General features: G+C 52.6%; 1 protein-coding gene across 1 annotated transcript; it reads right to left on the bottom strand.

Moving 5' to 3' along the window:
* Window positions 1-334: 334 nt before the first annotated feature.
* SLC18A2 (solute carrier family 18 member A2) lies at window positions 335-27,878 on the bottom strand. The gene is made up of 16 exons (XM_056121047.1): window positions 27,754-27,878; window positions 27,231-27,365; window positions 25,137-25,500; window positions 16,434-16,492; window positions 16,202-16,285; window positions 15,931-16,023; window positions 15,240-15,329; window positions 15,094-15,137; window positions 14,810-14,870; window positions 12,991-13,086; window positions 10,877-10,955; window positions 10,626-10,677; window positions 9,919-9,982; window positions 7,777-7,896; window positions 7,332-7,465; window positions 335-492 (listed from the first exon to the last, which is right to left on the bottom strand). The coding sequence occupies exons 2-16, from the start codon at window positions 27,349-27,351 to the stop codon at window positions 388-390; spliced, it is 1,566 nt and encodes a 521-aa protein (XP_055977022.1). The 5' UTR covers window positions 27,352-27,365; window positions 27,754-27,878; the 3' UTR covers window positions 335-387.

Raw genomic sequence — 27,878 nt, 5'->3', positions numbered from 1 at the left:
ATGTACTTTAGTTTTAAACACTCGTTACCAATATTCAGAAAAAAATAGACTTTTTTTTGCCCAGATGTTCGTGAATGTAAGTTAAAAAAATTATATTTGATTTGGATTCAGATATTTATAGATTTACACTATATTTCGTCAAAATATATTGTATGATATTTAATAAAATCAAATACATAAAATAAAGTTTTCAACACTATTTATACAAACCCCTAGAAAAGCTTCTTTTTCTTTATAAGGCTGTTGGCAATCGATCATAACCATGGAAAAAAAAGAACCTTTGGTTGTCATACTTTTTCAACGGGAATGGATGGTATGACTAAGACGATGTTCAGTGAGTTGTTTGAAAACACTTGACACAAATACTAGGATGAATTTTTTAGGGTTTCAGTCACTTTCAGATTCTTCTTCATCACCTATTGGGTACGACTGGATATTATTCTGAGTATACATTTTTGTTTTAATGTGACAGTTGTGATCCATGAGAATAGCCTAGAAGAGAAGAAAGTGCACATTAACTTGTTTCATAGAGGGAAGATGGTCTGATCTACTGTTTTTAAAGGATTACTAACTAATGTAAAGATTGTCTTGGTACTACCCACTGTCACCCAATCACTTGGTGCCCTTGACAAGTAGCTGGCTAGGAGACCTGGTGATCTATACTTAGAAAGAATTCAACAAAAGGAGATGGTAGAAGGACCAAAGATTAATTGGCAGCAAAACTGTGCTAAGAAAAACTTGCTGGTTAGGTTTTAGAAGGAAGATATTTAGACTTTGGAACTGGAAGGATTCTGGACATCAGCCAATCCAAATTCTATTCACAGAAGTTATGTTAACACCCATAACAAGGACATGCTAACTCCCAGTGAGATGCACCCTCCATATGGAAGTGTGCCCGAGACTGGATTCTGACCTGTTTCTGTTGGTTCTGGTACCATCTTCACAGACTGACCTTAGAGCATTTTAAGATACGTGCTATGGCCCCTTAGGTTTCTAAGACTAAACATCACAGGGCCTTTTACAGAGCCCCTGACCCCAAATCCTGACCACCCTTACTCAAATCCCTGGACCAAAATGATACAAAGTACATTCCTCCTGAAAACATGAAAACCTTATTAGTGAAGATTAAGCAACCACAGCATGAAGCAATGCTTTACATAGGGGCTCTGCTGATAAGCACTTGTTACTCCTCCTGAGAATAGAGACCAAACATGCAGTCTGACAATACATGACATCTACATTGCCAAGATCATGCCATGCATTTTTCAGTGTGGTACCCCAGCATCACAACCTTATGTGGGATAAATTGGTACCCTAAGAGCTCTAGCTTCGCATGGGGAAGTAAAGCTAGAGTTAGTAGGAAGGCACCCAGGAAGCCTTACAGCAAAGTCAGCTTTTGAAACACTTCGGTGTGGTTGGGTGAGTTCAAAGGATGCCAGTGGGACAATGGGGTACAACTAAACTGAATCCCCTCACCAACTTGTCTTGGACTCCCCACCCGAACCCCCAGCCCACACCCCGTTTGAATTCTTTAACCCTGTTAGCTTTGGGTAGAAACTGAAAATGGTAGTCAGGGTTAAAATTCATTCCTATTGAGCCAATTGCCACCTTTCTTGGTGTCTCCCAGAGATCTGATAAGGTGCTCAATCCCAAGGAACCCTGAAATGAGCTGCCCACAGGACTTTCTCTAGGTGCCAGCCACTAATGGCCCTCCACATTTTTTACTGTTTCTCCAAGGTGAGCAAATACATGCATCAAATAAAGACCTCAATTTCTGAGTCACCGAGGCATTGTACACAGCCACTACCCTCCCCGGGGAGAGGGGTCCCCCGCTCAACCCCCAAGATCAGTGAGCCTCAATGAAATCACGGAGGGTCCTCCTGATATGATCTGGCAGGGCTGGTAGCACGATGTCTGAGAAATAGCCCTTGTTACGGGGCATTACTGAGGCCCACAGCAGAGTCTTCAGAGGGTGGTGGCCTGTGGGCCCCCACTGGGTGTGTCTGTCAGCGGTGGAGCCCCCCTACCGTGCTGGGCTCCAGGCTCACAATAGAGCTCCCCATGGGAGTGCTCAGGGAAGCTACACAGAAAAGAGGGAGCAGGCTGGGACCTTGAAGGGAGAAAGGAGCAGCAATGGGCGGACTGGGGACAAGTAGGCTATGGATTTTGCACCACCTGGGAACATTAAGACAGGGCCACTGTCAGCTAGAATAGAGAAGAGGTAACTAAGACAATGATGGTTGTAGGAATCATTTGGGATGGGAGATGTGTGCTGAAAGTAGATAAAAGACCAAACGTGATAGCCTCTTAGTATCTGTACTGCAAACCATAATGCCCAAAAGTAGAGAGTATAGGGGAAATTGCCATGGAGTCGGGGGAGGGTTAGAAAGGAAGGTGGGGGGTGGGTATACTGGGAACATTGGTGGTGGAGAATGTGCACTGGTGGAGAGATGGGTGTTTGATCATTGTATGACTGAAACTAAAACATGAAAGCTTTGTATCTCATGGTGATTCAATTTAAAAAAAAAAAAAAAAGAGGACCTCTGAGTGTGCCAGCCTGGGCACCATTGGAAACCATTAGGTATGATGAGACCAACCAATCAGAAAGCCCAACAGAGTCCAACGGCAGTCAGGAATGCTGAGCACAGGAGCCTGACCCTGACAGGGCCCGCAGGCACCAAGGGGGCCCTATTAGACCTCACTGGGATCACCCTCTCAGCCCCAGTCCATCCACTATAAGTGCTGACTGCGTATATGTCAGCTTCCTAAGGACCTCGCACTGCAGCCCAGGGTACTCAATCCACACTTAACTAGGAGCGTTGCAAGAGAAGGTCAGTCAGCCAACTGGACCACAGTGAGGGGAACTGAGCAACTCTGCTGATACAACCTATCTATCCATTTTGGAAAAAAAGAGCCCGTCCCCCATCACCCTAGAAATTCCAGAGGGAGTTTACTATCCCAGAGTGCCTTAGAGAGAAGCATGAGTACACCACGTGGTATCAGGGAGAGGGGCCAGGGGGAGAGTTGTGCTTTAAACCAAGTTCCCCCAGGTACTGCTGCAAGAGGAAGAAAAAAAGATCAGCGTCCGCTGATGACAGCCCAGAGCCTGGTTCCTGAGAGCAGAGGAATAGTTCATCAGACACAGAGCAAAGTCTGGCTCCACCAATACCTGTCGGAGCAAACAGTATACATGTGCTGCGGAGACTCAGCAGGGATTTTGAAAACACCCAAAGCAAGGTTTCCACTTCAGCCCTTGAGATAAAGACAGCTAAGCTGTGTGCTAGAACACTTCATTTAACCTGCTTTAGCAAGAATTAGTGGTGCTCTTACGTGCCCTGCAAGAGAAGTATGCTTTTAGGAATTATAATCTGCAAGAAGAGATGTGCCCAGGCACATCTCTTTGATTCCACTGTTCTTCCTGCATTAACATATGCCTCAGAGACCTGGGCCCTACGCAAACAAGATGAGAACGCCATTCAGGTCTCCCAAAGAAGAATAGAAAGAGCTATGCTTGGAATTATCACGTTTCACTCAAATGAGAGAACGAATCCGGAGTTCTGACATCCGTCGACGATCAAGGATCAGGGACGCTGTCTCATTTGCCAAGGTGTCGAAAATCAGATGGGCTGGTCACGTAATGAGATTTAAAGACGACCGCTGGACTAGAGCTGTTACTGATTGGATTCCACGGGATGTCAAGAGACCGCGTGGCCGCCCACCTTCCAGATGGTCAGACTTCTTCGTGAAGATCATGAACGATCGGTTTGAGGCCCTTCATGTTCCCGGAGCGAACAGATGCCATTGGGCTACACTAGCACGCGACAGGGACAAATGGAGACGTTACTGGCGCCCGCTCGAGCAAATCGACGACTAACGGGAAGTTAAGTGATTAAGTGATTAAGTGAATCTGCAAGAACACAGTCAATCTCCTCAGCTTCCAGCCCACACAGCCCAGCCAAGGCAACCAGCCCCTGGGCAGCAATGAACACTCAGGGCCATCTGGCCTCCCAACAGCCCACCCACCCTGTCTGGTCAGAAAAGAGAAACCTGAAGAAGAGGTAAGGAGTACCCTGCCCTGTAGGGTGCTCTTCTTGCAAGCAGCTTGCCCAGGTTCCATCCAGTCCCCCCCCCCCCCCCGGCCCTTCCCCCAGCTCGCCAGGAGTGACTCTGGAGTGCAGAGCCACGAGTAAGCCCTGAGCACTGCTGGGAGTTTCCTCTACAAAAACAAATTCTTCTACCTGAAACCCCCAGGCCAGAAACAGTTGTTCCCAGTGGGTTTCTTGCTACATGTAACTCATAGAACTGAAACACACTTTCCTCAAATGTGTGTTGCTCTTTCTCAGACTTGCAGAGAGACTTAAGAAATGAACCCGCTTTTTTTTCCCCCTCTCTCACTATTGTAATCTGGGTTCGATTCCTCTGGGTTCCATTCCTCTGTCCCTCTCAGAGAGCCCAGCAAGCTACTGAGAGTATCTCACCCGCACGGCAGAGCCTGGCAAGCTCCCCATGAGTATTCGATATGCCAAAAACAGCAACAAGTCTCACAATAGAGATGTTACTGGTCCCCACTCAGGCAAATTGATGAGGAACCAGGAGGACAGTGCTACAGACAAGTGCTACTATTGTAATCACCACTGATGATTTTTTTTTTCAAATAGAAATCCAGCCCAAACCAAGAGCTCATGTTATCTCTAGCTGATGCACCTAGGACTGGGGTTTAGAAAAGTGCTGACGCTTTCAACATCAGAGAAGCTTTAAGTCCCAACACCCCAGTCTCTGAGAGCCGCCTGAAAAGTTGGAGTCAGCCTTGCTCTGCTCTCTCTGCCCTTCATTTCATAGCCGCGCCCCAGAAAGTCGCGCCTTGTCTGCACTGGCTTTCCTCAAGCGACATAATCAGCTCTTTCTCCTCCAAGGCACACGCTGCCTGGCCTCGCTCCTGTCACCAGGCTTTTGCCTTCCACCTGCCCCACCCCTACCCCTGGCCTATGTAACCAGCGACAGGCTACCACAGCTGGCTCTCACCTCACATGTGACCAGTTTACCAGCCCAGGCATCTCTGACGAGATGCCTTGGATGAGGGGCATCCATGACCTACAGCAAGAGCACATCTTCCCAGGTTCCGAATGACTTCCTCTTGCGAGCCCCTGCTCGGGGAGTCTGGTAGCAAAGTGACTTTCTAGAAGCCTACATTTTGGGGTCACTTTGCCTTTCAACACTGTCCCTCCCAGACCCTTCAGTTTTTTTGTTTCAGAATGAGCTGGAGCACAGCGTAAGGGTGGAAAGAAAAGAAGGCCTGAGCCCCTTCTACTCGTCATTCTGAGTCCTGGGGTGGTGGCCAGCTGGGACCACCAGCCAGCACATCCTCTGGCCTCATTGATGTCCTCCCGGGCCCCAGGCGAGCCACTGGCATGCTGCGAAGCCAGCAGGTCTGCCTGGTTGGGGTGAAATGAGTCTCAGGTCTTGCCAGCCAATAGCTCAGTGGCTAGCTGACGCCGGTCTCCAAGGTCTGCTACTTGGGCAGGGCTGGGGTCTGGACAGTCAAGAGCAGCTCCTCACATGGAGCTGGAGTGATAGCACAGCGGGGAGGGTATTTGCTTTGCACACGGCTAACCGGGGTTCGATTCCCAGCATCCCATATAGTCCCCCAAGCATCGCCAGAAGTAATTCCTGAGTGCAGAGACAGGAGTAACCCCTGTGCATCGCCAGTAACACCTGTGCATCACCGGGTGTGGAAAAAAAATAAAGCAGCTCCTCACCTCACGGAAGAGGCGAGAGCCCAGGGAGCACTTAGGGAGAACAAGAAGAGTGGGGTGACCATGCAGCCGAGCATGTGGCAGCCTCAGCTTCAGTCCTCCCAATATCCCTGAAGGGTACGACTGTCACTTCCAGCACACCCTCCACGCTCTCCCAACAGTCAAGCCATCGCCTGGTGGACTAAAGCTATTTTGTTTTGCTTTTGTTATTTTCTTTGCTTTTTATCAAATGCAAATTTTAGGGTCCAATTTTTATTGAGAAATAAACTTTGTTCCACCTCCAATGACAGAATTCTGAGGTGTTGCACTGTGAACGTCTGACTTTCATTTGGGTGAAGGTTGTGCTGGTAGCAGCTACACTAAGGTGTACAGGCACCAGGCTAGAGACAGGGAAAGCACCCGGCTAGGTCTGCTCATGTGCCCGGGTACAGAGAAGGCGTGGCCAGGGTGCCCTCAGAACATGCCCACAGCACTGTCTGCTCCCCTTGCACCAAATGGGTCGTGAGCAATTGGAAACAATCTATTTCAGCCATACAAAATAAAGAGCCCAGGGTCAGTGCTCAATGCTGGATACAGATTCTGAATAGGAAGCATGAATGAAAGACACAAACAAGGCCCCCAAACAGAGGCTGGACATGGCCTAACTGCAGGGTCTGTAACTTCTTTAAGTCAACGTCTTGGTGGGGGGCAGTCAAAAGAGGAACATAAATGCTGAAGCACTAAGACCCATTTCAGTTCAACCATCAGAACAAACAGCTTTCTCAAGGGGATGTCTCCAGCAAACCTCAGACCCATCCACAAACACAAATGCCATCTTCCTCGTGTATCTCCTTGTTTATCTCATTCATTCTTAATCCAAGGTACTTGTCTTTCAGCCACATTAGTGTCTGCCACTATCTGATGTCTAAAACATCAGCACTACTACGTAAGAACAGTCATCAGAAAGGTTAAAGTAACATGCCATTTCAAAATTCAAATTTTAGAATTGATAAGTTGGAACTTGTTCAAAAAACATATTTCTTATTCTCACTATTATGCCCTGCCTAATACTATGACTCTGTCATAAAATTCTGAATAAAAGGTAATGTGGGCATACATGTGCTCATATGATAGTTTTATACGGGGACCTTTTTGCTACACTCACTCCTCTCCAGAATCTTAATGACCAAGACACTATTACTGGAAACCATAAGCATCAGGAGCAAAGCAAAGAACACCAAAAATGACTAATCTTAGGAGAGGAGAGGCAGAAAGGAAAATTATGTCCAAGATTTTTCAATAGTCACTGAACACTGAATGGAACTATCCGATCTTTATATTTGGCCAATAAAGGAGCTGTATTAATGACTAATCATCTGTTTAAGTAATTTCATTCTTCAAATGTCTACACAAAATGCTTGATCGAGTGAAAGTAGCAGCTGCCCGAGGAGGTATAAACTTAAAAGGAACTCTTGTTATTCACGTTATCTCCAAAAGGCGCAAAAATGAAATTTACCATTAAACCACAAGGAGACTATCCTGACAGCCAAACTAACATGATCAAGGAATACTTCATCGCACCCTCTCAAATTTTCTTACCATTTTTTCTTCCTTGGCAGGGGGACTTCGAAGGAAAAAGCAGAGAGGCGCAAAAAGAATATCAATGATTCCAATAATTGTCATGAGCCATGGAAATCCAATTGCCTTGGCAATCGCACCACCGGCGGAAGGACCTTTTGGGAAAGAGAAGGTTAGACCCAATGCTCTCCAGATGCCTTGTAGACAGAATACCACCTACTTTTTTTTTGGCTTTTTGGGGTCACACCCGGCAATGCACAGAGGTTACTCTTGGCTCATGCACTCAGGAATTAGTCCTGGTGGTGCTGGGGGACCATATGGGATGCTGGGAATCTAACCCAGGTCAGCCACATGCAAGGCAAACGCCCTATCCGCTGTGCCTTTGCTTCAGCCCCAGAACATCACCTTCTGGCTGCACTCTTGGCAGGCACCATCTGTCATGCAGGAGGTCAAAGATGGTTCTTACCTATGGCATAGCCCATACAAAAGGCCACATCGGCAATGGCATACACACTGCCGTAGACGGACACGTGGCGTAGGTCGACCAGGTAGCCCATGATGGGCATCATGGAGGAGTCCACCATCCCTGTGGACAGTCAGGAAACATGGGTGTGAGCAGGAAGTGGTCTGAGTGGCCGGCACCACCCTCCCCCTCTCATCATCGCTTTCTCCAGGGCTCCAGGCAAACTCCCTGCAACCTGCCTTGCTCTGAAGAGAACACCAGTACTGCAGGCTAGCACTTGCCCTGCCTCACATGAACAGCATGAATTCTGGGGGAGGTCGCCTGGTGGTCTAGTACCTCACGTGCCACTCTGCAAATCCAGTCTGCAGTATAGGGCAGCATGAGCCCCAGGCCTCCTTCCCTGGGGTGGTCCCTCCTGAGCTGACACACCACGTGCCCACCCATCTCCCCATCCATGCTCGCACTTCACTTAGACCAGGAGAATTCAAGTGGAAAGTACCAGAATACCTGACTCTCCACAGGAAACTCAAATCAAAAGCATCTTCTCAGCTGGCTAAACCAACAACTAAACCACTGCCAGCATTAGACTATCTGGTCTCTTCACCACTTGGGGACAAGTGGCAATTAAAAAAAAAATACTGGGGCTGGAGCAATAGCACAGCAGGTAGGGCGGTTGCCTTGCATGCGGCCGACCCAGGTTCGATTCCCAGCATCCCATATGATCCCCTGAGCACTGCCAGGAGTGATTCCTGAGTGCAAAGCCAGGAGTAACCCCTAAGCATCGCCGGGTGTGACCCAAAAAACAAAAAAAAAAATACTTTGTTCAGAACTCTACCTTCCTCAGGGGCCAGGGACAGCTCAGAGACCTTATCTCTAGCTCGCCATATGGAAGGCCCAGGTTTGATCCCCAAAACCACATGGTCCTGGACATCCCCAGGAGCCCCTGAGCATCTCTGGGAGTGTCCCTCAAAACAAACAAGAGAGTCTGGGTTCACTTGTCCAGCCCGGTGAGCAGGCCCCATCTCGTTCCCCCTAATACATGGGGCTGATCACAGCAGCCTAAAATGAAACAGGCCTGTGGATGCCCCCAACTGAGGTCTCACTGTCAGCATCCCACTGGCTCCATCGGAGCAGGTACTGCTGGTCGTTCCCTACAACAAGAAGCCACAGCTTTGGATAAGCAAAACAAACACCAGAGCTGCCCATTCAGCAGAATAAAAGCCTGAACAACAGGCGTTGGAGCAATACTACAGGGAAAAGGGCATTTGCCTTGCACGCGGCTGACCTAAGTTCGATCCCCGGCATCCTATATGGTCCCCTGAGCACCACCAGGAGTAATTCCTGAGTGCATAATCAGGAGTAATCCCTGAGTATCACCAGGTGTGACCTAAAAATAAAAAAAAAAAAACAAAAAAGAAGAAAGAAAAAGCCGGAACTACAATGCAGAGTCATATGCCCAGGGCCCTGTGAACCCAGGGAACCCTCCCTGGGCCTGGCAGGTGGGGGTCAGCACAAGTTCTGTTCTTCCTACAGTGCCCCAATCCAAGTTCAAATCCCTGCTTTTATGCCATGAGACTCAGCACTGACCGTTCCCCATGTGTCCATGACAGATGAGAGACAAGGAGACTGTCCAGCTAGAGTAACATTACTCTCAGTTAACGCTACCAAGGGATCATCATACACCACAGCACCTGTGGCTCACCTGTTCTGCACCAATATGTACCAATATCTCAAAAACATGTGTGTCCCCTGATCTCTGCCTCCCAGCTTCCCACGACAGGGCTGAGCACAGCTCACAGAGCTGAGCCCAAACCAATCTGCTCTAACGGAAGAATTGTCCCATCTGCCCACAGCAGCAGAGAGCAGCTGTGCGTTTCTGTAAACGGCACGTTTGTGCAAACGGTGGTGTGTGGGACAGAAGCAACTAGTCTGGGGAAGCAGCTAGGTAGGTGCCTTCCTGGGGACAAGTGACAGGTTTGTCCACAGCCTCCTCTCAGGCTTCTAGCAATGTTAGGCCGAGTTGTCCTCTTTAGAGGAAGTCTTTCTCAGGAAGGAGGAAAAGCGGGTTGGCTGTTGTTTTTTCTTTTCTCAATATGAACTATTGCATCCAAGTTTTAACTGCAGGCACAGGCTCATGGGACTTACCAATTGCAAACCCCACACCGAAGTTTGGAGCTATGAGTCCATAAATGCTCTTTGCAAAAGGAACCTGGAAGGGGGAAAGAACAGCTATGCTTACCTCTAAATTGCTCTGGAAAGTCAGAAATGGGTTTTCTCAGGGTACCCTAGAATTGCCAGCACCCTCAGCAAGTCTTTCTCCTCCTCCTTCCCCTCTCTCTTCCTAAATAAAACCATTCACTTCAGTTGAAACCACGTATGTTCCCTTCAGAAGGAATCAGGAGGAGGAACAGGGTTTGGAAAGGCGGAGACCCTCTAATTCTTCAGAGGCTACAACTGCTCTGGACCTGTGGACACCAGCCCAGCCTGTCCGCCCCATATCTGAGCAGTAGAGGTCTTGCAGGGGTGGACAGTGGCCATGGGTAGGTGTTTGGTTTGTTTTCTCTCAGCCAAGCTGAATGTCCAAAGAGTTTAAGATACCGAGATGTTTACGATGATGGGGGTGGGGGAGAGGAGGAGGGAGATATAATTTGCAACGGACACAAATACACCCCTGGGAGAATCTTGTCCCCCACATTTTACAGGTAATTTTAAAAATTAGCAGAAAATGGAAGGCTTTAGCAAGACTAAGATCAATAAACTTCAAAGTACAGTCAAGTGTTTCCTAATGCTTCCTGCCCAGAGCGAAATTTTCTCCCAGATTGATTCCCCTCGTCAAATGTCATGGTACTCACACATAAGATGCTGATTCCAACAATTATCATCCCAAGGAGAGCACAGAGCCACCTAGCCACAACAACAACAGAAAAGAAAACAAACAAACAAAAACAAAAGCACCATCCATAAATGACTTCGATTTTTCTCCCCGTCCAATTTTTCACTGAAAATCCAAACAATTACCCGTAGCAGCCCAGAGAGAGCCACAGTTGGCCTTTTAGAAAGCCCAGCCCGGTTGGAACAGTGAGCACAGCTGCGTGAACCTTACCTCCCCATTTTGTGCGCGAGTATCCCAAAGACGTTGGTTCCAATGAGATAAGAGACACTCGCCGGCAAGAAAGCGATGCCTGAAAGTTGATGAAAGGACACCATATCAGGCCTGATCTCAGCCACATGTTAGGAAAACTAATAATCGTCAGACACCACTGCGGTGATTACAGTGGATGAAATGAAGCCCCAGGCCAGCACCCAAGCAGCTAATATCCGGCGGCTGACTGATCCAGCCCGGACCCCACGTCGCTTATCCAGACGCACAAAGCTGCCGAGACACTCCAGAAAGGAAATTCGTTTATCTATCGGCCACTTCATCTCCCTTCAGCCCTGCCCGGGGCCAGTTCTCCACCTGGCCTGGCCAGCGCCAGCTCCCGGCACGGGGCCTCGGTGACCTCACACGCGCCAGCAAGTCGGGTGGTTTCTGCGTTGGTCCTTGCTACCTGACCTTATCTCACACGACAGACGTCAGACACAGGCACTGACACAATTAGCGAACATTAAGATAAGCACACACACACGTTAAAAATCATCCCTAACAATCAAGTTATCCCTCTTTCTAGACAGAAGTAAATCTGCCTGCCTGGGACCAGACTTTTGTGCTCAGCTTCCACCCAAACAGGAACCATACCTGCTATTCTATTTTGCACTGTGTAGCTTTTTCCACTTTACAAATCCCTAATGATTTTTTTTTTGGAAAAAAAAAAAAGGATGATTTCCGGTCAGGTCTGTGACTAACTCAGGTGACCAGCTTCACTGAGTCTAAGGCTTAAAGCCCTTCAGGAGCAAGAGATGCAGCTCTGGTCAAACTGAGCTGACCTTTGACCACATCCTCAGCATCAAACGACCCACTCACATCTGGCCAGCCCGGCTGTCAGGGCCTTTGTTCACATTGGTGCTCTGGTCCCCACTCAAGACTAAGACCCCAGGACAGTCAGTTATCTCAGTCCACTCTTTTCTGAGTTTCTTTCCATCTGAGGCATTAGATTACTTCCGATGTCTTGTCCACCAAACCCATCGTCCGAGCCGCTTTGGGTTTGATTTGCGATAACAGAGGGGCCAGAGAGGGAAATCCCACCGGTTCCAGCGTTCTGAGCCGGCACCCAAAACACGCTGTCTCTGAAGACATGTGACCAAGCCAGGGCGGGCGAGTCAGACTTCGGGGAAAGAATTCGTACCGTAGCCTGCCAGGAACACACAGATCAAACCGGAAAGACAAGCGTTCCACAGAACCGTGGGCAAAGTCATTCATAAGAAACGCACTGATTCTTTTTAGATAAACTTGAGTCTTGACTTCCTCCAACTGTACTTTGCTTCTTCTAAAATATCAAGCATGTGGGGCTGGAGTGATAGTATAGGGGGTAGGGTGTTTGCCTTGCATGGGGCCAACCCGGGTTCTATTCCCATCATCCCATATGGTCCCCTGAGCACCGCCAGGAGGAATTCCTGAGTGCAGAGCCAGGAGTAACCCCTGAGCATTGCCGGGTGTGATCCAAAAAGCTAAAAGAAAAATAAAAAGAAAAATAAATAATAAATAAAATAATAAGCATGTTCTACTTGGTACATTGACGATGCTTTCAAAAGGACAGTGCTTGCCATAGTGACAGGCGAGGGGAGGGTGTCTGGAGGGAAACTGGGGACCTTGGTGGTGGGAAATGTACACTGGTGGAGAAATGGGTGTTGGAACACTGTATGACTGAAACCTGACTAAAATATATAAAATAATAATAATAAAATTTTTAAATGCTTTCCAAAAACCCATCCTCTTCAAAACCAGGTTCATGGGCTGGTCTTTCCCATGACCCTCCCTGCCGTGTCCATGAGGAACGCGGCTAATCTATTCCCAGCCTTCATCACCATGATGTGACGTCACTTTCCCTCTGCTAAGAGGTCTCTGAGGCCACCAACTCTGCACCCATCGGGAAGTTCAAATGCAAGAGCCCACGCACAGGAGGACCCCACTCACTGCTCCTTGGAAACGGACTCAAATATTCCAATCCCAAGAGGAACCATCACCGTATCACCGGCTCTACCAGAGCAAGGATGACAGAAGCCACCGAGGAACCCATGCTGTAGAGTGAGAACAGCCCTCCGCCCTACCCCTGGGCTCACCCAGCTGCCACTTGCGGGCACACATGGTCTCCATCATCCAGATGGGGAGGGCCGGCTCCAGCATGGCGATGCCCATGTTGGCGAAGCAGATGGAGCCTGCAAAGGAAAGGGGTTCGGGTCTGTCTGTCAGGGACTCCCCAGCCCACCCCGCCCCTTTGAACACAGTGATGTGCCTGTAACCACGGGTATTCCCCAAACCCACATGAAAACCTCAAACGTCTGCTATTGAAAGAAAAATAAGGAGGACCAGGGAGGGCATTCAAAGGGCACAGGATTGGCATGCAGTAGCCCAAGGTTTGCTCCCCCAGACCCCATGGTCCCCAGTACTCCAGACAGCACACTCTTAGCACTGCTCCCCAAAGATAATGAGTCAAGGGGCTAGGAGGAAGGTTGGTTTAATATCATCCCTGCCACCACCACCATCTCATCAGGACTATGACTCGAATGTCAGAGTCCAGATGGTTAGACGTCAAGGGATCCTTAGGGGTGCTATGGTTTAACACCCCAGTTTATCAGTGAAGAGTCGCAAGATGCTTAACCCCCCACCCCCACCCCAGCAGAGTGCACTTCCAAGCCCCACCGGGTCCGGCTCATGCCTCATCACAGCTGCTCCCAGGGAGCCCACTGAGCTTGGGACACCTGTGCCCCAGGGTTCTGGGCCAGTGGCACCAGCCGAGCCCCTGCGGGTCAGTTTAACAGCCATCGCCAAGAAGCTCCGAGGCTCAGGAAGCTGAAGGGTCGCCCTGGTGCTCCTGGGGGCCTCAGGGACTTTCTGGGCTCTGGCTCTGGGGAACCTCTAATGGCTCCAATCCCGATTCAAAGAACACTGCACCCTGATGGTGAAGGTGCTCGCATGATGCAGAAAGACCGTTTACTCTGTCCCACGGATTTCACAGTGGATGAACCCTCCCCTGCCCCCCATCCAACATCGGTTCCCTTAATTTTGCTAATTCGCCTACTGGGAGCCGAACTCCAGCTCAGGGGCTTACATCCGAGCCCCTAACTCTCACACTGAGTCGGAATGGAATGACCGAAGCTTCAATCCCCTCCATGGGGAGCTCCACTTTCTCCTGCAAGAACCCCAGGATTTCCTCAGGGTCCATCCAGACTGAGAGCTTCCCCAAATGCCATCTTCAGTGGAAGGGAGTTTCAGGAACACTTCTGGGAAGTGGGGAGCCCCTGCGGTCAGGCCCTATTCACACCTCCTCATGGCCATCACACTGTCCCCCTGGAGGGGCGAGCAACCATGGTCTTCCACACAACCAGCAGGAGAAAACCCGGTCCCAAACCAGTCTGGGGCAGCGTGTCCCGGGGACCCCGGTGTCTCAACCCTCCGCGCCCCCCCAAAAAAGTAAAGGGACTCAGCCGAGTGTGAGACATCAGGGATGGAAAAAAGCAGCTTCCTGGAGGTGACACCTTTGCTGTCCGAGTCTCCCAGTGCGCCCCTTCCTCAAACCACCCTCCCCCGCCTGCAGTGCACCCCTCCACGCCCCTGCGCAGTTCCCCAGTCCATAGTGTGCCCCTCTGAGCCCCTCCACGCTCCTCCCCCGCAGTCTCCCACAGTGCTCGCCCTCAGCGCCCCTCAGCAGCCCCCCCGCCTCTTGCACGCCCTCCACGCCCGCCCATCCCTTCCTGTGAGCGCCCTCCACGCCTCTACGGCAGCCCGGGTCCTCCCCGTGTACAACCTCCCCCCCCCCGCAGCCCGCCCCCTCCCCATGCACCCCCTCCCCGTGCGCGCACTCCAGGCCCCTCCTCCAGCACCAGCACGCAAGGCGGGCTTCAAGAAGGCACAGAGGGCGCGCACTAGGTGGGGTTTCACCTGCAGCGATGAGGATGTAGGGGTCCCTCAGCAGGGTGGTGAGTGGAGTCCCCTTCTGGCTCTGCCAAATGGAAATGGGGGTGAGAAGAGCGGAAGGGAGTTTCTGGGCCCTCTTCTGGGAAGTGGGGAGCCCCTGTGGTCAGACCCTGCTCACACCTCCCCTGGCCCATCAGATTGTCCCCCTCCAGGGCCGAGTAATGAAGGTCTTGGACACAGTCACTAGGAGAAAGCCCAGTTCCAACCAAACCCTCGACATCCACCCCCACCCTCTTTCCGCCGCTTACCTCCGGCTGCACCCGGGATGGCTGGAGCACCAGGAGCTGGATCACTGCGAGAGAAAAGGAGAGCGTGGCCCTGAGCCCTCAGCCCCTCGCTCCCAGAGACCACGACTAGGGAGGCCACGGCCACTGCGCCATCCACGTGGACTCACCTCCGTCCAAGAGCACCAGCGTCGCCAGCACCAGAAACGGGGCGGTCTTCCCCACAAACTCATAGAGCACGCTCCCGAAGGGGGGGCCCACTGCGGGGAGGAGATGGGGGACCCGGCTGGGTCTCAAAGAGCAAACCTGCCCCCTCACACCAGAACCTCCCAACGGGCACCCCCTCCCCCTTCCCGGGTCTCTGCTCCAAAGAAACATTTGGGAGTGGCCCCTCCACTCTGTGTGGTAAGATGAAGTTGCCCTTGCAGCCTTAGACCAGGGTGGGCATCTATTGGGGCACCCCAAAAGTAAAGGTCAAAGGCACTGCACTGGGCTCAGGAAGGGCCCCCCAATGCAGGCTTGAACTTGACAGAAAGGGAGGGGACCAAACCTCTGGGGAACAGGGCCGGGAGGGGGGGAAATGTTGGGAATTGGGCCAGGCCAGGTGTGGAGGCAAGCCCTTGGAAGCTACAGTTCAGGGAATGTTCTAGAAGACAGTATCTCAGCACACCATTTGTTCAAGCCTTCATTTTCCTGTTGGGCCCGGGGAAGGTTTGTTTGCAGTACATGGGGGTGGGGAAGAGTCAGGGGGTGTCCAGGTCCTCCTGGAACTGGAGCCCTCCCACTGTCTTTCACAGGCTCCATGAAAGGGCGGGGGGAACTAGGAGGGCCGGGAGGTGGGGCGCAGCGTTCCCCTCTCACCTAGGACCCCCATGGCCAGGCCTCCCAGGGCGACCCCCATGGCGTTGCCTCTCTCTTCATCATCTGTGTACACACTGGCCAGCATGCCCATGCCTGGACAGGAAGACAAACGGTGACCAAGGCAAGCTCGGAGAGTACCCAAGACTCACCCCTCGACTCTCCAGCCCCCCCCCACCCTGCCCGTATCCAAGAAACCTGAGAGCCAAAAATCACGCCCTCAAGTCCCTGAATGACTCCCCTCCCTGCGCCCTCCCTCGGGCGCCCCGTCTACCAGCCACGGACGAGCAGGAGGAGCCGATGCCCTGCAGTGCCCTGGCGATGAGCAGGAAGGCGTAGCTGCTGGAGAAGGCGAACACTGCAGGGGGAGCACAGAGCGGGCTGCTGACCCTCACACAGGCTCCCCAACGGCCCCCCCTCGAGTGAGCCTCACAGGGACCAACCTCCCCCCCGGCCCCCCTCCCCCCCACCCGGCCGCACTCGCCCCAAAGCAATCAGGCACTTACTGAGCGTGGAGACAAACATGATACAAAACCCTGCAAACATGGGGATGGGGTAGCCGATTCTGCAAGAGAGAAGGCGCGGAACTCAGCGGCCGCCTCTGTTTGCTCACGGCTCACACCGCCCACCCTGGGGACCCAGCAGACGGACGGACTAGCTGCAGCCACCGGGTGGAGGATTCATCCCGGCCGCTGCTTCCTGCCTGACCTTTGTGTGTTTGCCCATCTCGGATGCATGTGGAGCTCATCGCCCTGAACCGAGGCTTCCCTGGCCGCGATACTGGCAGGCAGCCTTTCAGGAGCGGCTCTGTCCCCAAAGAGATCATGGCCAGGAGAGGCTGTAGCAAGAGACCAGGGCGGTACCAGGGCGACCTCAGGCCTGATGCCCAGTCCTGCCCTGCCACTCTACCCCACCCACAAAGAGACCCCTGTCCGTCCCAGGAGCGCAGGATGGGAGACTAGATGTTAAACCTGAGCCAGAGCATGGAAGGGACCCCAGAAAGTGGGGTCCTCCCCCTCTGTTTCTTCGCTCTACCCTCTTTGGGTTGGGCAGGCAGCTGAGGTCGGAGCAGGGCAGTTTCCTGGTCCCTGCCCTGAGGGTGTCAGCACAGGTGGTCACCTGAGAGGCAGGAACCAGGGGGAACCCCAGGCCTCTTCTTCCCGTCTCTCTGTGCCCCAGGATTCTGGCCAAGAACCAAACGAGACCCAGAAAGTGGAAGGAGAGGGAGCCCCAAACCCCGACACTCAGCCTGAAGGGGCCCTTCCGGTGCAGGCAGGTCTGAGTCGAACAGTCCCTTCACTGGAAGGTTTGCTTCAGTCCCCAGACGCTGGCACTAATCAGTTCAGAGATTGGAGAAGGGTTAAGGGCGGCCAATCTATCTTCCTGGTGGCAGAAGGGGAAACTGAGGTCACGGTCCCCTGTCCTGGGGCTGATTCCACTTGGGGCTGTTCTGCCTGGTCCAGTGCTTGGCCTGGCAAGTTGGCATCCTCCCAGCTGGCTTCAGTGAAAACCTTTCCAAAAGTTCTCTCTCGTTCTCCTGTCCTAACTTTCTTCTGGGTCTTCAGAACCAAAGACCAAAACTCCAGACAGATCTCAGAGGTGTATGGGAGGGGCTGAGAGACAACTCTGGGAAACAGAGGTCGCTTTTTTCTTCTTTCCACATATTCCACTGAGGTTCAGGGAACTTACGGGACAGGCCCCTAATTCAGAGTAACAGACTTATCTCGAAGGTCTAAGGTGTGCCACTTTGGTGGCAATGCCAGTCCCAGGAGAGACTGGGCAGGGATGAAAGGCAGTTTCTGTTCTAAGCTGCTGAGACCTGTGTGCTTATGGGTCTCTCTGACAAGACCAGGGGCTGTGCTTTAAAAAAACAAAAAAAGGGGCTGGAGTGATACTCAGCGGGTAGAGCATTTGCCTTGCATGCAGCTGACCCAGGTTCAATTCCCAGCATCCCATATGATCCCCTGAGCACCACCAGAGGTAATTCCTGAGTGCAGAGCCAGGAGTAACCCCTGTGCATTGCCGGGTGTGACCAAAAAAGAAAAAAAAAAGAAAATATATAAATTTAAAAAAAAAACTGTGGGGCTAGAGAGATGGCTTCATGAGCTGGAACAAGGGTTTTGCCTGCAGGAGAACTGGGTTCAATTCCTGGCACCACTCAATTCCCCAAGCATCACCAGGAGTGATCCCTGAGCACTGAATCAGGAGCAACCGCTGAGCATCACCAGGAATAGCCCAAAACAACAACAGCAACAACAACAACAAAAGCAGAAAACCACTGCTTGGGCCAGAGTGATAGCACAGCAGGAAAGGTGTTTGCCTTGCACGTGGCCGACCCGGATTCAGTCCCCGGCATCCCATATGGTCCCCCCAAGCACTGGCAGGAATAGTTCCTGAGTGCAGAGCCAGGAGTAACCCCTGAGCACCGCCAGGTGTCACCCAAGAAACAAAAAAATAAATAAAATAAAATAAATACCACTGCTTGTGGGGCCAAAGAGACAGTACAGCATGGAGAGGACACTTGTTGAACCAGGTTCAATCGCTGGCCCCCCTCCCCATACGCTCCCCCAGAATGGCCAGGAATAAGCCCTGAGCATAGTCCGTGTAGCCCGAAAACAAAACAAAAAGACACTCCTTGTGGCCCCTGTTCATTGCCTTTGGGATTCTGACCCAGCATGTCTGCATGTCTGATGAGGCCAGAGGCAGTGACAGATGGAAGCCCCAGGCTGACCGGAAATGGGGCAGCTCAGCCTCGTGCAGGGCGGGGTGGAGATGCTGGAGCATGGGCTGTGGCGGGGAGGGGGGGCGGGGGGGGGGGAAGGCTCTTGCTTTGCCTGGGGCCAATCCTGGTTCCAACTTCAGTACCCTGTGTGGTCTCCTGAGCACTGCCAGCAGGGATCCCTGACCACAAAGTCAGAAGTAAGCATCAGCACAGCCAGGTGTACCCCAAAAGTAAAAAGAAAGAAATGAATGAACAGAAAAGGAAGGAAGGAAGGAAGGAAGGAAGGAAGGAAGGAAGGAAGGAAGGAAAGGAGGGAGGGAGGGAGGGAGGGAGGGAGGGAGGGAGGGAGGGAGGGGGAGAAGAAAAGAGGAAGGAAGGATGGGTAGGAAGGATGGGTAGGAAGGAGGGAGGGAGGGAGGGAGAGAAGGAAGGAAGGAAGGAAGGAAGGAAGGAAGGAAGGAAGGAAGGAAGGAAGGAGAAACGGAGGGACAGAAGGAAGGAAGAAAGGAAGGGAGGGAGGGAGGGAGGGAAGGAAGAAAGGGAGGGAGGGAGGGAGGAGGGAAGAGGGAGGGAGGAAGGAGGGAGGGAGGGAGGGAGAAATGGAGGGAGGGAGGGAAGAGGGAGGGAGGGAGGGAGGGAAGGAAGGAAGGAAGGAAGGAAGGAAGGAAGGAAGGAAGGAAGGAAGGAAGGCAAGCGAACAAACTGGAGTGCCCCTAACACCACCTCCTGCCCTCCCAGGACACGTGTGCCCATCATGTTTACCACTGCCCAAGCTGGGAGTTATGGGGGGTGGGTAGGTGGGAGGGGTGGGCACAGCTTCTCAAAGGCAAATGCTGGGGGTCTTCTTCCCCAGCCCCCAGCAGGCGGCACACTGAGAACCCTTTGGGCTTCCTCCACCTTCTCTAGCTCCTGACCGCCCACCCTAGAGTAGTGGTCAGCTGCAGCAAGACAGGGCCACCAGATGTGAGCTGAATGTGCTGGACCACGTCCCCGAGATAGATGAAAGGTGGCTGACATTTGTCAGAAACATCCGGTGGCCTGTGTCTCCACCGACTGCCATCTCAACGAACACTCTGCCCAGCAGAGCCCGATCTGATGTGATGAACCGTTAACCCAATATCCCCACATATTCCGTCCCCAGCCCTGTGAGTCAGCCTGGGCCCGCGGGCATCACGGCCGAGCCCGGGGAACAGCTAACTCAGTTGGAACAGGCGGAAGTGGTAATGCTGGATTCCTAGAAAAGAATACAGGGCAGCCACCATGCCTGCCTGCTGTGTGCCTGCTCCGTGGTGGAGAAGCCCTGGGCCCCGCATCACCACTGACAACCGAATCCCTCTCTCTCTCTCTCTAATGCTCATGAGGCCTTTCAAACTTCCCCGGAGGACCCGAAGCAAGAGCTATTCTCAGGTTTGCTGAGACCTGGTCACCTCTACAGCGGCTGTCACCAAAGCAAGGATGCAGGGAGAGGCAGGAAGGGTGCAAACTGCCACAGAGGAGAGAAGAGGTGAAGCTCCCGCCTCTCAATGACTTCAACCCGCTTCTCAGAGAGAAGACGGTCCAGTAAACAGAAAAGGATGCTTTCAACCGACCACGCAAGCAAGGACGTTTATTGTCGCTCCTCTTGTAATAAAACCAAGCCCTCAGGGTCAGTGGTGGGGAGCTCTCCTTCTGCTCCCCTGTCTGCTGGGAGTTATGGGGGGGGTAGGTGGGAGGGGTGGGCACAGCTTCTCTGCCTGAGAAGTCGCCCCCTCTCTGCCGCACAGCTCAAGGGGGAGAAACGCTCCCAGCCTCCAGCCTCAGTGTCCACCCCAAGGAGCTGCTTTTCCTGTCCACAGAGAAGCTGAAAAGGTCACTGCTTATTGGACAGAGCCCACTGCAGAAACAGCCTGCCGGAGCGGCCATGAGAGATGGGGTCGAGATTGCCTGCCCTCTGACTTCCTCCGCCTCATGCAGATGCGGGTGAAGACTTGTGAGGAAAAATAACTGCCTTTCACATGTACTAGGTAACTATGGAAATAAATTAAGCCACTGATACTGGCTTGATAAAAAGCAGACCACAGAGACAATGACAAGCTAAGGAGGAAGCAGAGCAGGCCCCAGAGGCCAGGGTTAACCCTTTCCCCGACCGTCCCGCTGGCCAAGACGCACTGTGGACGCAGTGGGCACCGCCAGGCAAGCTCTGTGTGAAGCAAATGCCACATTCTATCTTTGGGTGGGGATGCGTCTCCCAAGCAGTGCTCAGATTCTGCAATGCAGCGAAGCCCGGGTTCAGCAGTGTGGGGGTCACCAGAGTCACACTCAGGAGTGTTCCAGGGGCCTCTAGGACTATCCGTATCAGTGCTGGGTGGGGTCATGAATTGCTGAGGATCGAACTCAGGGCCTCATGCAGTTCCAACCTTCTGCACTGCCTCACCAGCCCAAGGCTGCCACATCAGAACCCCATAGGAAGGAGAGGCCAACGGCGTTTTCACTGTTTATCTGCCCAAAGATTCCTTTTCTCTGTATCTCCCCAAAATTCATTTCCTGGGCCAAAGGATACAAGTGACACTAATGTCATCTCCACCCCAACCCCAACACACAACTGCAACCAGGAAATGAATGGTTACACTGGAACAGAAAATAAGCCACACAGCCTCAAAGCTGAAAATCGCGTCAGGCAAAGCACAAGACGATCCCTTTAGGGGCTCTGATCTCTGAGCCAGAAACATCATCACCATGCTTACCTAGAATGAAGAACTTTCGCTCCCTACCTGGTCACATCCTTTTCAGTTTAATAATAACATTATTTAAAATAATAATATTCATAATAAAACATTAGCCCGGCAAGCTACAGAGAGTATTCGATATGCCAAACACAGTAACAACGAAGTCTCCAATGGAGACGTTACTGGGCCCGTTCGAGCAAATCGACGATCAACGGGAGGGCCTTTACCTTACCTTTACCTATTATATATTAATAATAAAATAATATTCAGTTTAAATAAAAATTTAAAAGTGAACTGCGTAAGAATACATTTATTCTTAACTTTTTTTTTTTGCTTTTTGGGTCACACCCGGCAATGCACAGGGGTTACTCCTGGCTCATGCACTCAAGAATTACTCCTGGCGGTGCTCGGGGGACCATATGGGATGCTGGGAATCGAACCCGGGTTGGCCGCATGCAAGGCAAATGCCCTACCCGCTGTGCTATCGCTCCAGCCCCTATTCTTAACATTTGAAGAATAATGTTAAGAATTTTAACACTTCATTAACAATTGCAAGCTGGAGAGAGAATCCAGCAGGTAGCCTTGCACACAGCCAACCCGGGATAGCCACATGGTCCCCCAAGCCCTGCCAGAAGTGATTCCTGAGCACAGAGCCAGGAATAATCCCTGAGCATCACCAATATGGCCCCCAAACAAACAGCAAACCAAAAAAAAAAAAAAGAATAAATGAAGCAGGAGTCCCTTCCACCCATCCATGCAACCAAGTGAGCACTCAGACACTTCCCCAGAGCTATTTTTTGTTCAGGATCTAGCACGAGATCCCACACAAGATTTCAAACCACACACAAGTGCTTCTCTATAATCAGAGATGCTGCAGAGACAGGAAGCCAGGCCAGGGAGGTGAAGGATGGGCTGACTGATCCCCAGATCAGGCTGACTTCCCCCCCAACCCCCCCCCCCCATCCAATTCCTCAAACACAAATTAAAAATAGCAAACAGCTTCGACGCGTGGCACTTTACTAGCTCTGCGTAGTACAATCTGAAACGACCCAAGGAGAAGCAAGAAAGGCAGTAGCTGCTGGCTGCATGGCAGTCGGTTGTGGGTGAGAACAAAAAGCTGGGGAAGGGAAGAACTGGCCACGGCTGGCCACTGGCTTCAGTCCTGCCACAGCTGAGACAAAAGGTCCTCTCCTCCTGAGCACTGGAGACTCTTCCTTTGCCTGCAAAACTACCAGGACCAGCCGGCCAGCCAGGATCCGAGTCAGTGGAGCTCTGATGCTCCATTCTAATAATTCTTTAATCAGAAACATATAGCCAACTGTAAACACTGCTTCATTACCCCAGTGGGCAGAGCCCTCCAGGGCTAGGGTTTTAACTACTCTTTGATGAGAAACATTCGAATCCACTGTAACACGCCGCCGTTTTCTAAAACACACTTGTTTACAACGCAGAAACCGTGAGTCACACAGCTTGTCGGTAATTGAGGATGTGATTGGCACAAATTACATCAAAGGACTATTCGAAGGGGAAGATTCTGTAAGGGGAACGGGGACACATTTATCGCTTCTCTGAGCAGAGCTGTAGAGAGCTCAGAATTGCTGCCAGGTTCCAAATTTATGTCTACGGGGCTTGGAAAATAGTAGAAAAGGGACCACTCAATCGTTTTTGAAGGACCAGAGTTGGCGTGTTGGTCCCACCCACAGCAACATTAACAAAGAGCTTGCCTGCTCACCTTCTAAGGCAGAGCTAGGAAACAAGGATTGATTTTGAAACTTAACGAGAAGACCCATTAGGGATTCAAATTTCACTCTACATAACCAATAGAGAACCAAAGTGGACAATTCACCAAGCAAATCGAGTGAACTGTCACAGGTCACGAATCACAAATCTCATAGCAGACAAATTTTGAAAGCTTCAAAACGAGTTTTGAGTCACTGTAGTGTGAAAACTTTGAAAATTTTAATAGGAAAAGAAAGGTCTCATTGGATTTTGCTGCTTCTCCCCCACCGGGGTAAGATAAGCATTAATACCTCTAAGATGGGGGGGCTTAAAGAGTTTTCCCATGGGTCATTCACCTGTGGGAAAAGGGAACAGTTGCATCTTTTCGGCTGAGGCCCTTCCCACAGAGCCAGGAGTACTGGCGCCCCGGTGACTTGCTTGGACAATTCACCAAGCAAATCACTGAGGCTTCATCATTACAGTAGGGACCTCAATTTTCTCAGATAATGTTTAACTTGTTTGCTTTCTCCGAACACAAACCCTACGCCCTTTCTGCAATTATACCAAGCGTGTATTACAACACAGTCTTTCTAGAACAGAGAGCCTCTGAAGGTCACCCTGACCAGGGGTTTCCTTGGCAGCCCTGCTCCAGGTCCATCTGTGTATTTTATGGGACAGCCTTAGAGTCCTGGCGCGACGCAGACTAGAACAGCTTTTCTGACTGTGGCCCCCGTCCCACCCTGTTTCCTTCCTGTGGTCCTCTGCTCTCGTGCTGTGCTTCTCCCTGTTTATGCAATTTTCACCTGTGGCCCCCATGGAATATTCTAGAGGCCCACTAGGAGGGCGGGGCGGGATTGCAATGGTTAACCTTGAATCAGTGGCATTAACCAACCCAGAGAGCCCAACTGCAGATGGTTTAGAACTCCGGCACCCAAGCACCCAAGCACCCGGCAGAGCTGGAGCAGGGCACCATAGGACCCCAGGGTTCCCTGTCAGAACCCCGGCCACTCCCCTCCCCGAAAATCTTCCCCATAATTTACACAGCTGTTCCTGCTCACCCTTCCCTTGCCTGAACCCTGGTCTCGCTGCTCCTCAGGATCCCAGAACAAAGCCCTCCTCTTTGATTCAAGCTTCAGGGTCCCTTTACTCATCTCCCAGCCCTTCCTCCTCCATTCTCGCTCCTTTCTGGTTCCTGCCGTGCTTCCAGGCCTGGCTCCCAGAGATTCGGGACCCCTCCCACCACGTTTACAGACCCCTCACCTCCTCCTGCCTCCCCCAGCTCCCTCTCAGCAGCTGTCATCTCCTCCCACTGCTGCAAGCCCTGGTCCCTTGCTTTCAGATTCCCTGGTCCAGGCTGAGTTGGGAGGAAAACAGTAGCTCAGGGATGTGGCTCACACTTTCCAGGGGGTTGGCCCCTGGAACCACAGGGCCCCTGAATACCACCGAGGGTGACCCCTGCCCAGCACCCAGCTGGGATTAGTTGAAAAGGAAGGAGGGAGGGAGGGAGGGAGGGAGGGAGGAAGGAAGGAAGGAAGGAAGGAAGGAAGGAAGGAAGGAAGGAAAGAAGGAAGGAAGGAAGAGATAAAGAGAGAAATAAAGAACGATTGAATGAATGAACGCAGGAAGCACATCAACACCGGCCATGTAACACTTATTCAAACTAACATGAGTCCGAAAATGTTTTGGGCCTCCAGATAAAGACAATGCTAGTTGGGGCAGCTGGAATTCCCTAGAAATCAGCCTCAGAGATGTACAAGGAGAGATCCTTGTGCATGCTGAGCTCGCGTGTCTGTCTACTCCCACCTTGGCCTGGTCAGTGGCCCCCTGGACAGGAACTGCAATCAGAAGGGCGAGTGCAGGGCCTGACCCCGCCAGTCTGACCAGGAGGTGAAAGCAGGGACTATCTAGAAACGATTATGAGCCGCAGGGGGGAGGGGGCAGAGGTGGGATCCCACCCCACCCCCCGCCCGTTTCTCTGCAAAATGGATGAGAACAGAGACTCAGGGGCAGTGAGTTTGGAACCGAGTTGTTGCAAGAGCCTTTGAGCAAACCCCGCGGCCCACCTGTTGGTCAGGAGCCCTACGAAGGGGTTGGTGAGCAGCTGGACGGTGGCCTTGGATGCGAACAGCAGGCCCACTTGCACATTTTCATTCAGGAGGTCTTTGTCTTCGCTCGGGCAGTCGGAAGGGGCAGCAGACCGGTTAGTGACCATGTGCTGCGTGGTGGCCCTGGGCGGTGGTGGCCCACCTGGATGGCTTCCGGTGCCGTTGCCCGTGACCATGATGGAGTTGTCATAATAGGAGAAGATGTTCTGGAAGCTGCCCGTGGTGGTGGTGGTGGTGGCCGGGAGCGCCGGCCTGGGGGTCTGCACTTCCGTGGCGTTCTTCTCATGCTTGATGCTGTACAAGTAACTCGGGATGATGGGGACTGGGGACAGAGCAGAACGGGGAGGTGGCCAGCCACATCACGGCCAGGGCCCACGCTAAAGGAGTCCCAGTGGCTGGCTCCGCAGCCCAGGAACGGGCACCCGAGTGGGCAAGAGAAGAGCCCCAGGTCTGTGGGAGTTCCCGAGATTCCTCCCAGAACGGGGATGTCCTGGGGGTGTCTCCTGGCAGAGCTCCTGGTGGGAACATTTCAGGAAAGGGATCTGAAGTCCCATCAGCCAGCCAGTGTGTCTCAGAAGAGGCTCCAAAGCCTTTGAAACAAATGAATCAAGGAGGGAGAGTTGCGGGGGGCGGGGGCGATGGTCTTAGGGGAACAATCCACTAAGGCAATCCCCAGAAGAGGCAGGAATCCTGAATTTCTGCAACTGAACCACTTTGTCATTCTGTTACCTGAAGGGGAATCTGAAATTTTCCTTACAGCCCGGGAGATTCCAGAAATTTCTGAGACTTTCGTAAGGAAAAAGAAAAATTGATGTACATGTATTGGGTAGACGCTGGGAGTGTACAGAGGGTTCAGCCAGAGGAAGGCCTGAGTTAGGAGCTTGGAGGACACCGGTTCTGGCATTCCCTGAAGTGAAAATCAACTCAGAGGGCCGGGAAGTGCCCCCCACCGCCCCTCCCACTCCCCAGCCCTAAGTCAGGGGCAGTCCCTGAGCACTGCTGAGTGTGAACACCCCTCCCGGAAAAAAAAATGAAAGAAAAGAGAAAATGAAGCAGAAATAAATAGCTCTGAGGTGCTCAAAAAAACTGCTGTGAGAACCTGCGGGTCTAAAGTGAAAAACCACTTCTGATTCATTCAAGTTGAGGGTTTGGGTTCGTCTTGGTGTTTTGTTTGTTTTTAGTGGGAAAGTGTGCAAAGACTGTGCTGCTAATGAGGAGAGATGGATTCCAGTTATTTCATTTTTCAAAACTCCCTCAGAAATGCAGCCCCACACAATCGGCTTGGGGAAGGTCCACTGCAGGCGCCCGAGAGCGCCCCCCGCAGGCGGGGTCTGGAGCTGCACCCTAGGAGGCCTCTCCCAAGGAAGCCCCTTTTCTGGGAGTCGGAATAATGACCTTGACATTATTCCCCAAACCCGAGCTGCTTCTTCAACGAATCCGTCGTAGTGGCAGCACAGTAGGAAGGGGAAGCAGGAAATTATCAGAAGGAAACACACGCCCTGCATCTTATCGGATGTCAATTTTCAGATCCGACCACCAGGAAAATGAACCCACAAACTGCTGCCACTAGCCCGGGCCGGCAGTCTTGGGGACTGTGTGTGTGTGTGTGTGTGTGTGTGTGCACGCGTGCGTGTGTGTGTATGCATGTGTGTGTGCGCGCACTCGCACGTATGTGTGCGTATATGTATGTGCGTGCGTGTAAGCATGTGTGTCTACGTGTATGCATGTGTGTGCGTGTATGTGTGTGCGCGCGCGCATGGGCGCGTGTATGTGTGGGCGTGCGTGTGTATGCGTATGTGTACGTGTGTGCGTGTATGTGTGCGTGTGTATGAGTCTTGTGTGCAGACGTGTGCATGTGTACGCGTGTATGCGTGTGTATGAGTGTATGCGCGCGTTTGTGTGCGTGTGTGTGCGCACGGGCAATTTGGGGCGAAGCCTATTCAACTTTTCCAGGTGGGCGCGCGCGACGAGGAGCGCTCGGGAAAACGGGGGGGGGGCGCGCCCCCGACAGGGGACGCGGAAAAGGGGGGTGTCTTTCCCGGCCGTACGTACCCACGACGGTGAGCAGCATGTTGTCCAGCAGCAGCGCGAGGAACACGATGAAGAGGATGAGCTTCCGCGAGTGGCGACTCTCCTGCAGCCAGCGCAGCGGCGCCAGCTCGCTCAGGGCCATGGCTGGGGGCTCGGCTGCGGGCGCAGCGCGGGTGAGGGGCCGGGTCGGGCGCGTCCCTGCACCCCGCAACCTCAGACCGCCGAGGCGCGGGGAGCGAGACGCGCGCCCGGGCGTGCCCGACCGTCCCGGGTCCCCGAGCGCGTCGCCACCAGCCCGGGCGCCCGGAGGAAACGCGTCCGAGCGCCGTCGGGGCCGACCCGGGGACCCGCCCGTCCGTCCCCGTCCGTCCCCGTCCGTCCCCGTCCGTCCCCGCCCGTCCCCGCCCGAACCCGCGCCGCCCCGCGCCCAGCCCGTGCCGAGGGACCCCGCGCGCTAGGAGCTCTCTGAGGGGAACCCCGGCGAACCCCCCTCTCGACCCCCGCGCCGTCCGTGCCCTGCCGGCAGCCAGCGGGGTCCCGTTACCTGGGGGTCGCGGGCGCTGCCTGCCCCGCCGCCGCGAGCTCCGTCTGGCCGCCCCGCGCTCCGCTCGCCGTCTCGCCCCCGCCCCGCCGCCGCCGCTCAGTTTACCCGCTCCGGCTCTGACGTCA

Source organism: Sorex fumeus, unplaced genomic scaffold (genome assembly GCF_029834395.1).
Source record: "Sorex fumeus unplaced genomic scaffold, SorFum_2.1 ptg000043l, whole genome shotgun sequence".
Classification (NCBI taxonomy): Eukaryota; Metazoa; Chordata; class Mammalia; order Eulipotyphla; family Soricidae; genus Sorex; species Sorex fumeus.
Note: the sequence above shows the minus strand (reverse complement) of the source record. Positions and strands in the feature narration are given on the sequence as shown.

Excerpts from the sequence above, each read along its gene's own strand:
- SLC18A2 (XM_056121047.1), bottom strand. The coding sequence starts at position 27,351 with ATGGCCCTGAGCGAGCTGGCGCCGCTGCGCTGGCTGCAGGAGAGTCGC. Across the intron at positions 15,138-15,239 it reads GCTGGTGCTCTTGGACGGAG|TGATCCAGCTCCTGGTGCTC; the intron begins GTGAGTCCACGT and ends TTTCTCTCGCAG. Across the intron at positions 493-7,331 it reads CTGCCAAGGAAGAAAAAATG|GCTATTCTCATGGATCACAA; the intron begins GTAAGAAAATTT and ends CTTCTCTTCTAG.